Source organism: Lycorma delicatula, chromosome 10 (genome assembly GCF_047948215.1).
Source record: "Lycorma delicatula isolate Av1 chromosome 10, ASM4794821v1, whole genome shotgun sequence".
Classification (NCBI taxonomy): domain Eukaryota; kingdom Metazoa; phylum Arthropoda; class Insecta; order Hemiptera; family Fulgoridae; genus Lycorma; species Lycorma delicatula.
The window spans coordinates 83251553-83266803 of record NC_134464.1 but is presented as its reverse complement, the minus strand read 5'-3'; the positions used below and the strand labels follow the sequence as shown (position 1 = coordinate 83266803).

General features: G+C 28.4%; 1 protein-coding gene across 9 annotated transcripts in view; it reads right to left on the bottom strand.

The window, feature by feature from the left end:
* Srrm1 (Serine-arginine repetitive matrix 1) overlaps nt 1-15251 on the bottom strand; it is a 66308-nt gene that overhangs the window by 44394 nt on the left and 6663 nt on the right. For 7 of the 9 annotated variants that reach the window (XR_012757841.1, XM_075376233.1, XM_075376231.1 and 4 more), the window contains 2 exons: nt 9421-9510; nt 5065-5190 (listed from right to left, as the gene is read on the bottom strand). Coding sequence is in view for 6 of the 9 variants with exons in the window: in XM_075376233.1 (XP_075232348.1) it covers nt 5065-5190; nt 9421-9510 (216 nt within the window). In the remaining 3 variants the exon portion in view is untranslated. Of the gene's footprint in view, nt 1-2936; nt 3403-5064; nt 5191-9420; nt 9511-15251 lie in introns of those variants that run through there. The other 2 variants (XM_075376237.1, XM_075376238.1) reach the window with 1 other exon arrangement.

Sequence of the window (15251 nt, the reverse complement as noted above, 5' to 3'; positions counted from 1 at the left end):
TAGTACCAGGATCTGGGCAGTTGGACTTTCTATCACAACAATGCTCTGGCAACAGTTTAACATTGTTATTATACTGCAAATCAAATCACAGACTTATCCCACCGCCCTATTCATCCGACTTTGCTCCAGAAGACTATTTTCTGTTCCTGAAAGTCAAGTTGAAGATGGCTGCTTTTTTGACGACATTCCAACCATCCAAAGGGCTTGCACTGAGCAATTGAAGGCGGTCCCTCAAAGTAATTTCTCTAGAGCATTTGATGAGCTCTACTGGTGCTACAATGAGTGTATAACTAGAGAATGTTCTATGTAGAGGGCTGAAGTGAGTAAATTAGATCTATATTTTTATTTAATTTAGTTCAGGAACTTTTCAGACATACTGTATATATATATATATATATATATATATATATATAAGGGAATATGTATCCCACAAAATAACAGGGAAACTTTCAGGACATGTTCTACTGGTGGAAGTAATGATAAAAGTTCATATAAACAAAGGTCTGGAAACGCTTGTTTTTGAGTTACGGCTAGTGAAAGATTTTGCCCGATTTCAGCTCTTCTTATTCATCATTTAACACAATTTACTTGGCATTCAACAGAAAATGGAAACATTGGAAATGAACCTTTTGTTCGTAAATGCTGACACACCAAAGAATATTTAGAAAGTGTTTATTAAGTACAAAAAGAATAACACGATTTTCTGTGTGTTTTTTGTTTGTTTTTCTATAAAGTTTTTATTTACTTTTTATTGGCTGTATTAACATTGATTTTTTATTCTCTGTAAGTTTTGTCACTAAATCTTCCACATTTATTAGTCATTTAACAAAGCTATTGTACTACAAACCTAAAAAAACTTTGTTGTTAAACACAGTGATGTGTTTAACATCACTGAATTTTGTGTTTAACATCTGATATCTTAAAAGCTGCTGGAGTTACAGTTCTGGAACCTGTTTTATCCTATTTTCCAGCTAAAATTACATAAGAAACCACCAAATTTACTCCTTAATTTTGGTCCCAAAAATTACAGTAGAACTTCTGTTTACTAGAAGAGCTGAAATCCAGGCGAAATCTTTTGCTAACCATAACTTGAAATCATTATTTTCACCAATATAACTTGTCCTGAAAGTTTCACAGTTTGAGAGATACCTGTGTGTATGTATATATCTGTATATCTGTGTTAGTCTTATATATCTGTCTTCCTGCTTTACAAGATAAAGCATACAATAAACAGTTAAAATTTTATCTTATATTTAAAAAAAGGAATAACTATACATTTTATTTATAATTTGTGTATTTTATAAAAATTGGTCTGCTAATGATGGGTTACTAGCTCTGAAAGCACCTACAGACAAGTTCTACAAAATGAAATTTTAATTTTTTAAATTCTACTATAAGAGTTTTTTAAGAAATATAAAATGAAAAAAGAACAAATTTTAAAAGTATTAAATTTTTGTTCAGGGGAAAATTTACTGCCTTAACCATATTTTTTCTTTTAAATTCCTGTTAAAAAAAGAAAGATTTTAACGTATTACAAAAATAACGCGCCATAAGTATATCTTATCTGATAGTTCGAGAATTAAAGTTATTTGAAAAGTTAAAATACAACACTGATAAATATAATCATCCTTAAATTATGTGTCATTTTTTAAATATATCTTCGAGTCATCAAGAGTTAGCTAAATATACATGCATTTCTTCCTATAAATCAGCCTGACCATTAGGGAAAACAAATAATTATGACGACAAGTATATAGTACATGCAGCAATATTAGTTTTACAACTATTTAAATAAATTTTTCTCAATCAACTTTCTTTTTTTAAAAATGCACATTATTCAATTCAAGTTTAGTTTGATTATTAAATTAAGTGAAATAAGTAAATCGGAAGCACTCATTTGATGCAAACAGAAATTTGGAAAACACTTTAAAAAATTTGAAAAAATATGATTGGAATATTACTTATTTAGTAACCACTAGTTCTTTATAAATTTTTTTTTAACATATACCAATCTCTCACTACTTGTGGTCTGCTAATTTTTTTACTATTCTCTTATTCAAGAGTTCAATGGTTTGTAACAATAATTTTGATCCAGATCTAAGAGACTTCATTTGCTCAAGAAGTCACTTATCACTGCATCTGATAAATCAGTAATACAGGTTTTTTCTATTGACCTAATTCTTTTTTCCAAATTATTAATTTCAAGCAAACAAAAAAAATTATTCTGATTAAAAAAAAGAATTTTTTTCAACAGACCAACATTAATATACAACATGATAAAAAGTATTTCAATACCAAAAATCATTCTAATGATTGAAAATTATTAAAAGGTACATAATGTTAGCTACAATTACTTTTAATATAATTTACAAAGAATACAATCAAAGTTTAACCATGATTTCCTTATAACACCTAACAGACTTTTTTTTTGGGCTTGATGATAAGCTTGTGCATGAGGAATATGAAAATGGAATTTTGTAGCATATGAAAAATGTTATGCCTGACGAGGATTTGAATCCAGGATGTTCAGATGAAAGCCCAAGACATTACCAGTCCACCACAGAGAACGGCAATGTTATATTAGCAATATATAAAGATTTATTTTTAAAAATTCCTAGTTATTAATTAACTACAATTTTAATATAAATATAATTAAAAGTAAAATTCAAAGCCAAAATGTTAAGGAGTTAAAATGAAGTAATGTCACAAATCTCAGTAGACGACTGAAGTAAAGAAAAAAAGAATCACTGTTTTATTGCTGAATTTAAATAAATGCATTGTTTTTTATTTCATCAATATACAGAAGAAATACATTCATACAGTCACATTATTTCCCGCTTTTATTTTTATGTGTAGATTAGTGCTGATGAATGTCAGTGAACAGTTTTCTTATGATTTAACTACAAAATGTTAATTCAACTATAATGTGTACTAACCTTTCCATCAAGCTGCAATCTCTTGATTTTTAAAGCTGGGCATCATTTAACTTCAGCAGAACACACTATAGCAATGGTCTTCTTACTGCAACAGCCGGTATAGCTACTGCATGCTGAAGGTGGTTAGAACGGAGACCAGGATCAGCAACATACAGAAAAAGCTGCTGAAGAATCTGCTGAATTAGAGATGTGATGTATTCACACAGATGTTGATGTCGATGTATCTTACACAGAAGTAGAAGGTGAAGATGATGCAATGATGATGAGAAAGAAGTGATGAAAGAAGTCTCCTCAAGAGAACTGGGGACTGAAGTCTCCGACGGTCTCAGCAACAGACTGCACTGCAACGGGCTGGACTGGATGGGAGAAGTACAACACATGGGCAGGCACAGGCACAGGCACCTCAGGATCAGGTTAGAAGTCGGCAGTTGCCAGACGAAGCAGGCTAGCTTTAGAACCAAACTGTCTGACGAGGGGGCGGAACAAAACCGTCTTAATCAGTAGAAATCTGACATCAACCCCCTCGATATATATATCACCCTTCATAACCCTCCCCCCAAATATAATTAATTTTACATACCTAACTAAAACCTTATAAAAATAAAAATTAACCACAAACTTATTTAAAAAATTAAGATTTTATTTAAAATCTAAAAAAAAAAACAATGCCTTGGCATAAGTTTAATCGACTAATTGAATCATACTTTTAAGTGATGATGTCCATAATGACTAACTGTATAAAGATTTTTAATAGTGTAATGTACGTCATACAAGTAAACATAAGTTAATGGTTAATGCAGTAGAAATTGAAAACCTACCAAAATCAAAGGAAAAAACTGATTTTAAATTAGTACTGGCAAAATAATAATTCTACTATTAAATAATAGTAGGCAAAAGTTCAGAGAAAACTTCACTTAACTTTTAAATATGACAAATTTACCGAGTTTAGTTGCTATCTAAAATTTAAGTAGTAAATTTTAAAAATTAAAACACCTTGAAGCCAGAAGAAAAAATACTATTTCTAAAATGTGAAGGAATGGCATATAAATCCTTTAAACTACCAGTTTTTTTACCATTAAAAAACCTGTAAAATTAGTCAAACAACCATTACTTAAGATACGATATTAAATCATCTGCACTGCAAGAATTCAATAGTGAAGGTCCTATGAATCTAGTTGTTTTCAACAGTTAAAGTACTCTAGCATATTTGTAAATCAAAGATTAAGTCAAATCAGTAATAAGATTTGGTGAACTGGACTGTTAATGAATATGAGGACATAAAATGAAAACAGATCAGTTATCAAAATAAGTCACAATTATGTTACTTATGAGATTTACTTCTTCTACCAGTCAATTAGTTTTTGCTGTTAATTAATTTAACATTGTTATTAATGTAACATATGTTTAACTGCAAATAAAATAGAAGAAAGAAAGTCAGATTGGAAACAGTTTTTTCTAACTAAGTTTACTCCAAAAGAGAAATGTACTATACTCAAATATTATTGTTACTAATATTTATTTATGATCAATAACTGAAAATCTGACAAAACACTTCCAACCTAAGCATGATTGTTTATACTTTACATTGTATGTTCAGGCAAAGATTACTAATTAAAAATAACAAAACCTACAAAATATAAAAGAAACTTCACAGTACTCTATGGACATCATCTCATCAATTAAATATTCCTAATCTATAATTTCAAACTAAAAAGAATCAACTTTTTCATATAAAAATGTATTACTTTTTTTTAAATTATCACCCATTAAAAAAAGTTCTCCCAAAACAAGTAAATTACAAGCAAATTAAAAATTTGTAAAAAATATTTCATTAAGACTTTTTATAATAATTATTTATCAACTTACATAATTTATACAATGCATGCAGTCTATACTAATCTAATGCTTTTTTAATATCACATACCACTGAAGAAAACTGAAGTTAAACACAGCAGGTAAAAAAGATGTGCTCTTCAAGAAATCCTGTGAAGTATTCAGAAACAGACACGGAAACAACAAAAAGAAAAACAAAATGACAAAATAAAATTCTAAACAAACATGTAATGAAAGATTTAGAAGTAGATTTACATGTATAAAAATACATACACATTTAATGGAATTTAAGTACCTTTTCAGCTTCAAGTTGATTGAAGACGAATTCCACGACAACATCATCCTCTATACCTAATACTTCAGTTATCTTCTGCGTGATCCAAGGTTTTATAGTGTCCAGCTTCACCTTCGACATGTCTACCTGTACGAGTACATACACAAATTATCATATTTATTTTATTTCAATTAAAATCTTTTCTTTTTTTCAGTGCAATGTAAAAATAGCAGTAATTAAATAAAAAAATATATATATATATTTATATATATACTGTTTTTATTTAGTCATCAGTTCTTCTAACAAATTTTATAACATAAGAATTATTTTTGATTTGAATAGTTTATACTCTTATGTACAGTAGAAATGATTATAAGACATTTGAAATTTAAATGTATAAAAAGACTAATAGGAATCTACGTGTAGAGCGAAAATTTTTGTTTCAAACATCCTTCAGTCACGGGAAACATGGCTTAAGAACAGAACTGATTATAACCATGCTTTTTGTGGATGATTCACGTATAAAAAATGTTGTAAAAGCTGGGGCTGAATAACACTACATAAAAAAATAACATACATTTAAAAAAGATTGCTTGTTATTTATAAACAATTGTATCTACATGATACTTAAAAAAAGTGCCTCTTATATTTATCTTCATAAATGGGCAAATACACTATAAGAATTGCTTATATTTATCCTGAATCGAAAACTAGGTTTTATGTAGTGTTATTCAGCCCCAGCTTTTACAACATTTTTTTATACGTGAATCATCCACAAAAAGCATGCATGGTTATATCAGTTCTGTTCTTAAGCCATGTTTCCCATGACTGAAGGATCTTTGAAACAAAAATGTTCACCTGTAAGCCTGGATTCTTAATCTACAATTCTATGTAATTTCCACATCATTAAGGCATCTGTTGTATCGTATGACCAGCTACATAGAAATTTGCCTTCTGAGAAGATAACCATGCTAACCTGAGAAGAAAACTGCTGTTTTGATGTTGTCGTGGCTCTTGACTGCTGCTTTAAATGCAGGAACAAGTGATAAGTCACAAGGCACCCAGTCAGGACTGATTGGGACAAGCACTGATTGGTGCTTGATTGGGACAAGGAATTTCGGTTTTAGAATACTTTGACCAAAAAGAAAAAAACAAAATTTTAGAATTGGGAAAAGAAATCTTTAATTTATAAGTCATGATATGGTAACAAAAAAACACACAATGGTGGGGGATCAATTTGTTACTGTCCAAATGATGCAATGACATCTTAGGTGTGAAAGCCACATGTAACCAATATTGTTGTGAAGCAGCATGATTCCCAAACTGAGCATGACACACCTTCTTGTTTTGGCTTGAGTAACGCAGCTTGGTTAAGATCTCACAATATGTATTTGCATATATCATTTCACCAAAGACAAAAATCAACAAGCAACAGTCCCTGTCTATCCAAAAACACAGTGCACATCATTTTCCAACAAGTTGATGTTTGCTTGAACTTCACTTCCTTGGGAGATGTTAAGGGGCTCCATTCCATGGATGTTGTTCTGATTCCATTGTCTTGTCACAATAAAATAGTTCAACCTGACGATTTGCCTTCATTGCTGTATCTCATGAGAAAATTCAAAGCACTGGCTAAACATTTGCTTTTATGTAACTCAAGTCAGCATTTTTGATATACCCAGGCATGAGCATAACTTCTGATTGTTTAAGCATGTAGACACAATTTCAAACACACTATGAAACTGATGGAAATTCATTAATTCTCTGCATCAAGTATTAGTAGTTACAGATGATCGCCCATTGTGTACGTTTGTACAGGCCTCTTTAAATGCTTTAACCCATTCTCTCACTATTCCATATGTTTATAACATTATTTCCACACACTTCACTAATCTGCTGATGAATTTCAGCCGCTTTCATACCTTTTACGTTTAAGAATGAATAACAGAAGTCAACAGATGTAGTTACTAAGTGCACATGGATGAACTGGCAACAGCCACATTGCAGCAGATATATATCAAAATGGCACTTACTCAAAAAAAAAAAAACATACATCATGTTTTCAAGCTATTTTCTTAGTTGTTCTTATTACAGCTTTCTCTTGGTCCCAGAATGTCTGAGCAGATAAAGTTTTTGGAAAATGTACAGGTAATTCAGTCTACATTCAATACATTATTTTCTGTAGCTACATTGTCATACAGAGTACTATTATTTAACTTTCTAAAATAATACTTATCATAAAAAAGTTTAATCCATATCATAACTGTATTCCTTTTTTGATGAAAATAATTCTTTGTCACTAAATATATCAAATTCCAAATCCAAGAATTTTCATGTTATTTAAATCTGCAAATTAGACATTTTATAATATAACTAATAATTTAAGTTACTTAAAATAACACAAAATGGAAAAAATGTGGAACTGGCACTTTAGTCATAAATCTCTTCTTACAATGCAAAGTAAAGTTATGTTTGAAATAGTTCCTGAAAGTTTCAAAAGAAAGAACAAGATATACTGATAAATTGTTTCAAACAGTAGGTAGTCCCCACCTATGGATAATAGAATACTGAAACAACAGGGCCCCACTGGAGGAACCAAGTGAGTTATTACTAAATCTACAAGAGCAAGTTTACAGATAGAAGTTAAATATAAAATTAACAACAAATAAAATAAAAAAATTGAAAGTATGACATTTCCTTTCCTAAATTTAAAAAATCACAATATATATTAAAACTAATATTAGAAAAATTAAAACCATAAAAATACCTAATAATAATAATTTATAATTAATACCTTTACTAAAAGAGAACAATGCATGGCTTTTTTTTTATAAATAATTATATAAATAATTAAGAGTAATTTATTTTTTAACACGTACAGGTTTTTTTATTGAATAATATCATTAATTTTTTATTAGCTGCTAGTATAAGTTAATTACGACTACACTGAACAAATAAGTAATTTAATTACAAACTTAAACTACAACCACAAATGTTGCCAACAAAGCAAGTGGATTTATTACAATATTATATTTTATTTATATTAATAATATCAATAAGCTTAACTAATAAAATATAAGTCCTGAAGATATGGCTAATAGTATTTTAATGCATGCTGTTGGATATTCAAGATACATTTTAATACATAAATCTATGTAAATGATGAATCCCTTGACTAGTGATTAATGATTAGCACTAGTCTTTATCTTTTAAAACTTTTAACAATTTAACTATTAAAAATAAATAACCTGAAACAAATAAGACTGTCCTGTGTAAGCTACCGCCTACATCAATCTAGTACTCCAAAGTATGTTTGGATTCTATTCAATTTATTTCTTACTCTTTTTGATAAATTATTATAAATAAAATCTATCTGAATTTGTTGAAATTGATAATAATTGTGATAAGATGATTTACAATAAAAAGGTTACAGAACCAAATTATAATATTATCTGCAACGGTAAACTCAACAATAAATTAAAATAATAAATAAATAAATGATACATGTGTTTCATAGTATTTCTCATCTGATAATTTTAATTTCAAAGTTAAATTTTAACAAAAGGTATTTTCACTCACTGGTCAAAAGGTTATTTTTTTTAAATTATGATTTAAAATACTTAGTTCACGTTCAGCTAGCAATTGTGAACAATGAATACATATATAATATATGCAATTATCTTTTAAGTGTTTGGCATGTGAGTTTCTAACGTTATTGTTTAATATTACTTTATTTTTAATTAATGAAGTTATTTTCAAATTAATTTAGTTTTCTGCCCTCTGCAATGTCTTAATCACTATGTATAAAATTGTATTACACACAAATTAAAGATAATGTTAACCACCAGTCATAGCATGTAGTATTTAACTATTTATCATAAATGTTAATGGAAATGATAAATAATTATAGAATTAGAGTCCAAGCTCCAAGCAGTTTTGGTATTAAAGAGCTTGAGTAAATATACAAGTGCACAAACAACACATACTATTGGTGTACTTTTACAATTCAAACTATAAAAATTAGCCAATATCTATTTAACAACAATACTTAATGATAATGTTTTATTAGAGTTGTGCTTTTAATAGTGGCTACTACAAACTGACAAATGAACTACTATATTTGTCATTAACTAGATATGACTAATTTTTGTGGTTTAAATTGTACAAGTACACCAGAAAACACAGTTCATTTGTCAGTTAGTAACAGCCACTATTAAATACACAAATCTAATAAATGATTAGAAATCATTAATTAGAAATCAAGCGCATTATTAAAAGCACTTTTGGCATACTACATACACTGTCTCGCTGCATTCTTATAACTAGTTCTATAACAAAACCAGAAAAAATATACTTAACAGATTAACCCCTACTTACCCTTCTGGTTAACGCATCACCAAACTTCATCTGCTTCAGCAATTTCTTCTCCTTATCACTAAAGCGATTATCTTGTTCTGCTGTAGTACCCTGCAACAACAAATTTTCTAAATGAAGATAACATAATAATAAAATATAATTATTTAATAATACATTGATTCTAAAAAAAAATGAAAAAAAGTTCAAAAACTACGTAAAACATCTATGTAGAAAACACAACAGTCTCAATACTAGAAAAAGGCATGTTGGTAATGTACAAGAAAGAAAAGTAAAAGTTGCAATTCAGTGGGAAAAAATTCACCATGCATCAGTGATGTTTAAAAATTTATCAATGATGTTGATCTGCAAACACATTTCAGTCTACATCATGAAAAAACATATTTACATTACATATATATGGCTATCTTAAGTCTGAGGATGTTCTTTTATCCTACTTGTCTGCGGTGATAAAAGACTGGAAAAATCAACACAAGAGCACACTGAAACATAAACATTAGAAATAGCAGCAATAAAATTACTGATTACTGAAAGTAACAAAGTACAATCACTTTTTTGATGATGAAATGTGCTCCAGATTTTATTTAATTCAAAAGAATGTATATCTTCAATATTTTTTTTTATACCAGTATTTAGTGATTTACAATTAAAGACATTAAAAAATAATGTAAATCTAATAAAGTGCTTTCACCGTCTAACCTCACTAACTTTGTTTATTTAGTACAGTTCACCTAACTTTTAAATTTGAATTTTCTGTTCACTTATGACAAGTTTATTTTTTACTTTATTCATGCTTTTATCTTTACTCCTGCTGTTTATATCTCTAAATATAATAGGCATATATCTCTATGCAGTTAAGACGATGAAGAGGAATACTGCTCTATCAGTTCAATCTCTACTGAACCTAAGTAAAAAAGCACTTATCCCACCAGCTACCAGAAATAATTTGAATGGAATCATAGTAATGTTTCAAACAAATTCCGAAATTTGTTTGTTGGGTAAAGAGGCCAGCTGACAGTGATCCCACGGAACCCTAACCATGCAAGAAGATACAAAAAATAAGAAAATAGAGGAAGGGGTTATCAGCCTAGAGGGACTGCCTCTGACTGGGGTAGTTCACCTAATTTTAAACATAAATGTGTATAATCTTTTTTTTTATCCTAGCTTGTGCAACATATGGAACTGTAAAAAATCTTTTTCACACTATTTCAATTAAATTAAGAACATAAGTTAGACAGAAGAGGAAAAATATCACTTCAAACAACAGAATATAAAATGAAATTATGTATCAAGATAATTATTCATAAAGAAACAAAATTTCAAGTTAACATAACCTGAAAACACATTACACAGTGAAATATAATAAAAAAAACTATGAAAATAGGCTGCTGCTGTACTAGGTGTTATAAACACACAAGTTTGAAAATAAAATACAACAATCACAAAACAAGTTGTTGGACGATGGGTACAGTAAACTAAAAACTGTCAACTCTTAATTTTTTTTTTTAATAATATTATATATACTATAAATAATTTCGTTTTAGCATACCCTTTTAAGGGGCCAATAATCTGGCTACAAATTATTTTATTAAAAAAACAGAATTTGTATCAGTTATGAACTACAGCCACTGGCTACCCATGTGTTTAAGGCTATACTTTAATTTTCTTTATAAAAATAAAAATATTAAAAGAAAATATTGACTACACGGCAAACAGAAATTACACTTTGCTTTACATAACTTTGATTCAATTTCCTTAAACTTTCAGGGATTGTAAAACCTGTTTATAAAGTGGGTGTTTTAAGGGAATCCACTGCAAATTCATATAATTAACTCAAAAAACTTAACTTTGTAAGCGATTCAAATTTACTTAAAAGATATAACTTGGAAATTGTTAAACTTCAGCAACACTTAAAAGTTTTTAAACATGAAGAAATAAAACATTTCAAGAAACAAACAAGAATTTAATTACTTAAGTTTGGTATGAATTGTTTCCTATGTAACAATGACCAAATTTGAATTAAGAATTTGAAAACATATTTCCTAAAAAATGTATTCAATAAATGATTCAATTTTTTTTTTAAATATCATGCAATAATCTTTATTTAAATCAATACAGATCTATAAATATCACTCTTATTACACCCATCTTTCTATCCAAAGTATAGATTTTCTTTACTATATGTGGAAGCAACATGACCAAAAATAATATGAAGATGCATAAAAATAGAATTGCCTGCTCTTTGGGGAAAACAAAAAACTTCTTACATGGTATCGATTCTATAATCAACAAGAATAAAAGCATGCAACAATATGTAATATCCTTGATGACTAGGCTTTTTATATCAGGGCTAGACTGACTAATCACCTAAATTTGACAGGGGGCATTATTTATTAACTAAGTTAATTTTACACTTTCCTCACAATTCTTTTTGAGTACATGAAAAAACAAATCATGAAGTTCACAATCATTAATGCTCAAATATTAAACAGTTATTATTCGCAAGAATATTAAACTATACAAATTGTTAATTTTAAATTTTTAACTCAGACTAGCTTATCCAATCAATATCTTTGAACTCTATTACCATTTCCACCCAACCAAAACTTCACTCACACTATCAAGTTTTTAAATAATTGTGGATATAAACCAATAGTATAACTTTTAATTTCTTCATTAATAACATTTTAATGACTTTTATTTAAAATTTTCAAACAAAAATAACACTAACAACAATGATAAAATCTTATATAGAGCATAATGCTGACAACTTGCAAGACTGACATTAACACAAAAAGCAAAAATACTAAAAAAAAATCTAGAATTTTGAAGTTGTTAAAATGAATCGCACAGTAGAGTTATTAGTTGTCAGCATTTAATAATGCATTTTATTTGATATTAAGACACTTTCATTGTGGTAATATAATTTAACATAATAGTAAAACAGGAAGGTTATGTCTAACACCAAATGATTAATTCTAAGTACTAAAATATGAGATCATTAAGGTTTAAAACAAATCAGCAGACATCAAACTTTTGCAAAAAAAAAACCATTCTGACACCTGGACCTCACCTGACAAGGTGACAAGGGACTATTTGATGGCTTCATACGTGAAAATGGGACTTTCAGAATATTACACTGTAATAATACTGGTTAACACCCACACACAATGTTAAATTAAAGATACATATTTTAATGATGAGAAAGACACACAGATGATGAAACCTCAAACAGAAAACATTAAAAAAAAAAAACAAAAACAATCTGGAAGATCTAAAAATGTTATATTCTTAGTCACCACTACACCAATAAAAAAACAAATTTAACAGCACAAATTCAGATACTAAGAATAAATTATGACTATATTAATTTGGAATTAAAGGAAAAAATGAACTGAAGTTAAAACAACACATCCGTTGTAAAGCAATTTTTCAAACATGAATTACCTATATTATGTACACTGAAATTTGTAATAAACATAACCATACAAACGGCATATTAAACATTTGTTAATAGGAACATATCAAAGTGCGTTACCATAAAAGAAAAAATAGGTGATCAACAGAGATTATGTCTAATGGTCAAGAACAAATAATTTTATGTCTTGTGACTTTACCTAAGAAACAGACAATGATACTGTGAGATCAACAACATAAAATAATATGAATTGTTTAGTATAGTGGATGCAACTCTAATTGTTATTTTCATACTTACAAATATACTTCATTTTAATAGACCAGTAACAAAAATCAACCAGAATTGAAATAGAAATGAAATTTTATTAAAAACATTAACCATGAGTGAACTTGGTTAGAGACTCCAAGATCACAGCATTGAAATGACTTTGCCTTAAATCAGTTCAGTACCAATCAAAGCGTTAATTTTTTTCTATCTTGATTAAGAACACTAACTTTTTGTTGGTTCACTCAATATTTCTTTTCAACTATAATTGAACAAATCATGAAGATGAAGTTTTGAATAAAAGCTTTACTTAACTTCCAATAAAAAAAATTCCTCAACTCCTTAACTTTTATAATATAATAAATATAAACTCCCAATTTAGCATGTTCACAATCACTAAATTTTCACTTCAATTTCTACTGAAAGTGAAAAGTATATGTATTTTACAAGGATATATCTCAAAATTTAGTTTCAGGAGAAAAAAGTGAAGAAAGAAGTGGGGTACTATTCTGAACATATTACAGCACAATAATGGATGCCATTAAAATTAAGAAGGGCCATTTAATCTAACTCATACTCAGCTTATTGTAATCACCACAGTTATAATGCTGGGTTCAGTTTTGATGAACAGCAGGTTTAACACATCAGCCTGACTGCAGTATATCAATGCAAAACATATACAAATGGGAAGTGCAAAATGACAGAAAAAACAGTACTAAGTCTGGCAAGACTCCATTTAGATTCATATTTAGCTCAGTTTTAATATCACAGGCATACTTTCATAGAGACCCTCCATGCTATTAAATACTCTGACCACTGTCAAACAACTTATGTAAATGTCAGAAAATAATTCAATTAAACATACACAACCATCAATGCAAAACAATTGTACAATAGACTGAAAAGAAAGAAATGAGTGGCTCACCTAAATGAACTAGTACTTTAAATTTACATAATATAGTTTATTAAGCAAAAAATCAATATAGATGTTTAGTATATGGATGGTCTACATAAGGGGTTTTTAGAAGCTAATGTACTCTCAAACAAAAACATTAAAAAGATAAACATGCAATTAAAATTTTTTCTGTCTGTACATTTATTTATTTATTTTATAAATATAATTTAACCAAACATAACCTACGCTCGCTAACCTTGACTAATTAACATGAGTGTTTTGATTATTTAAATAATAAATAATTAAAATAATTACTGAATTTATTAAATAAATACTCAAAAAATTACAGTGTTAATTGGTCAAGGTTAGCAAGCAAAGCGAGCGTAGGTTAAGTTTGGTTAAATTATATTTATAAAATAAATAAATATAAATAACAATTTATTAAAATTAATAAAGAGACTGTTCATTTTCCACCGAAATCGGATTGACTACTTTGTTTTTAAATAAAGCTGTAGCTGCAGTGGCGTTAATACACAAGTACCTTTATTTATAATTTAACAGTAAAACATTTTAAATTCTTAATACATTTTAAAAAGTGATTCATTCAATCATTTACCAGCATATTGTGAATATCTAATAATTTTTACAAGATTCAAAAGTTGGTAGCCAAAAAACTCATACAATTAAGTCTTATCACTAAGATTTAATGCCTACACATTTTGAATGTTATATTGGATGCTTGTGTAAATCATTATGAAGAACTTTTAAACATTGGTGCTTAACAAATTAAGTGAAAAATTCAGAGCTTCAAACAATTGTAGCTCTTGTTTTCTAAGTTTCAAGTCTGCATTCTTTGTTTAAAAGGAGGCTTCTTAATCTAACACCTAAATAGTTTCTTTAAAATTCTGCATAGACTTAACTGCATGAGCTGACACAATCAAATTATTCTAGACTAATATTGAATTCAATCTGAATCATAAAACTACTACAATTTTTATAAAATTATTAATACGCTGTTTAGCAATCCAACACTCCATTATAACTAAATGTTACAGAAAGAAGAATTTAACATTATTGAATGTACCCAACATTACCAGAAAAGTTTTACTCATTCATCTCAATATTACAAACAATATTTCATCATAGATATTTATAGTATACATCAAATTGCACAGTCAGCTCCAATCTAATTTGCAAATAGATAATTAGTTTTCAGGCTAATCTGTAGTTTTTCCATAAATTATTTTGTATAATGAA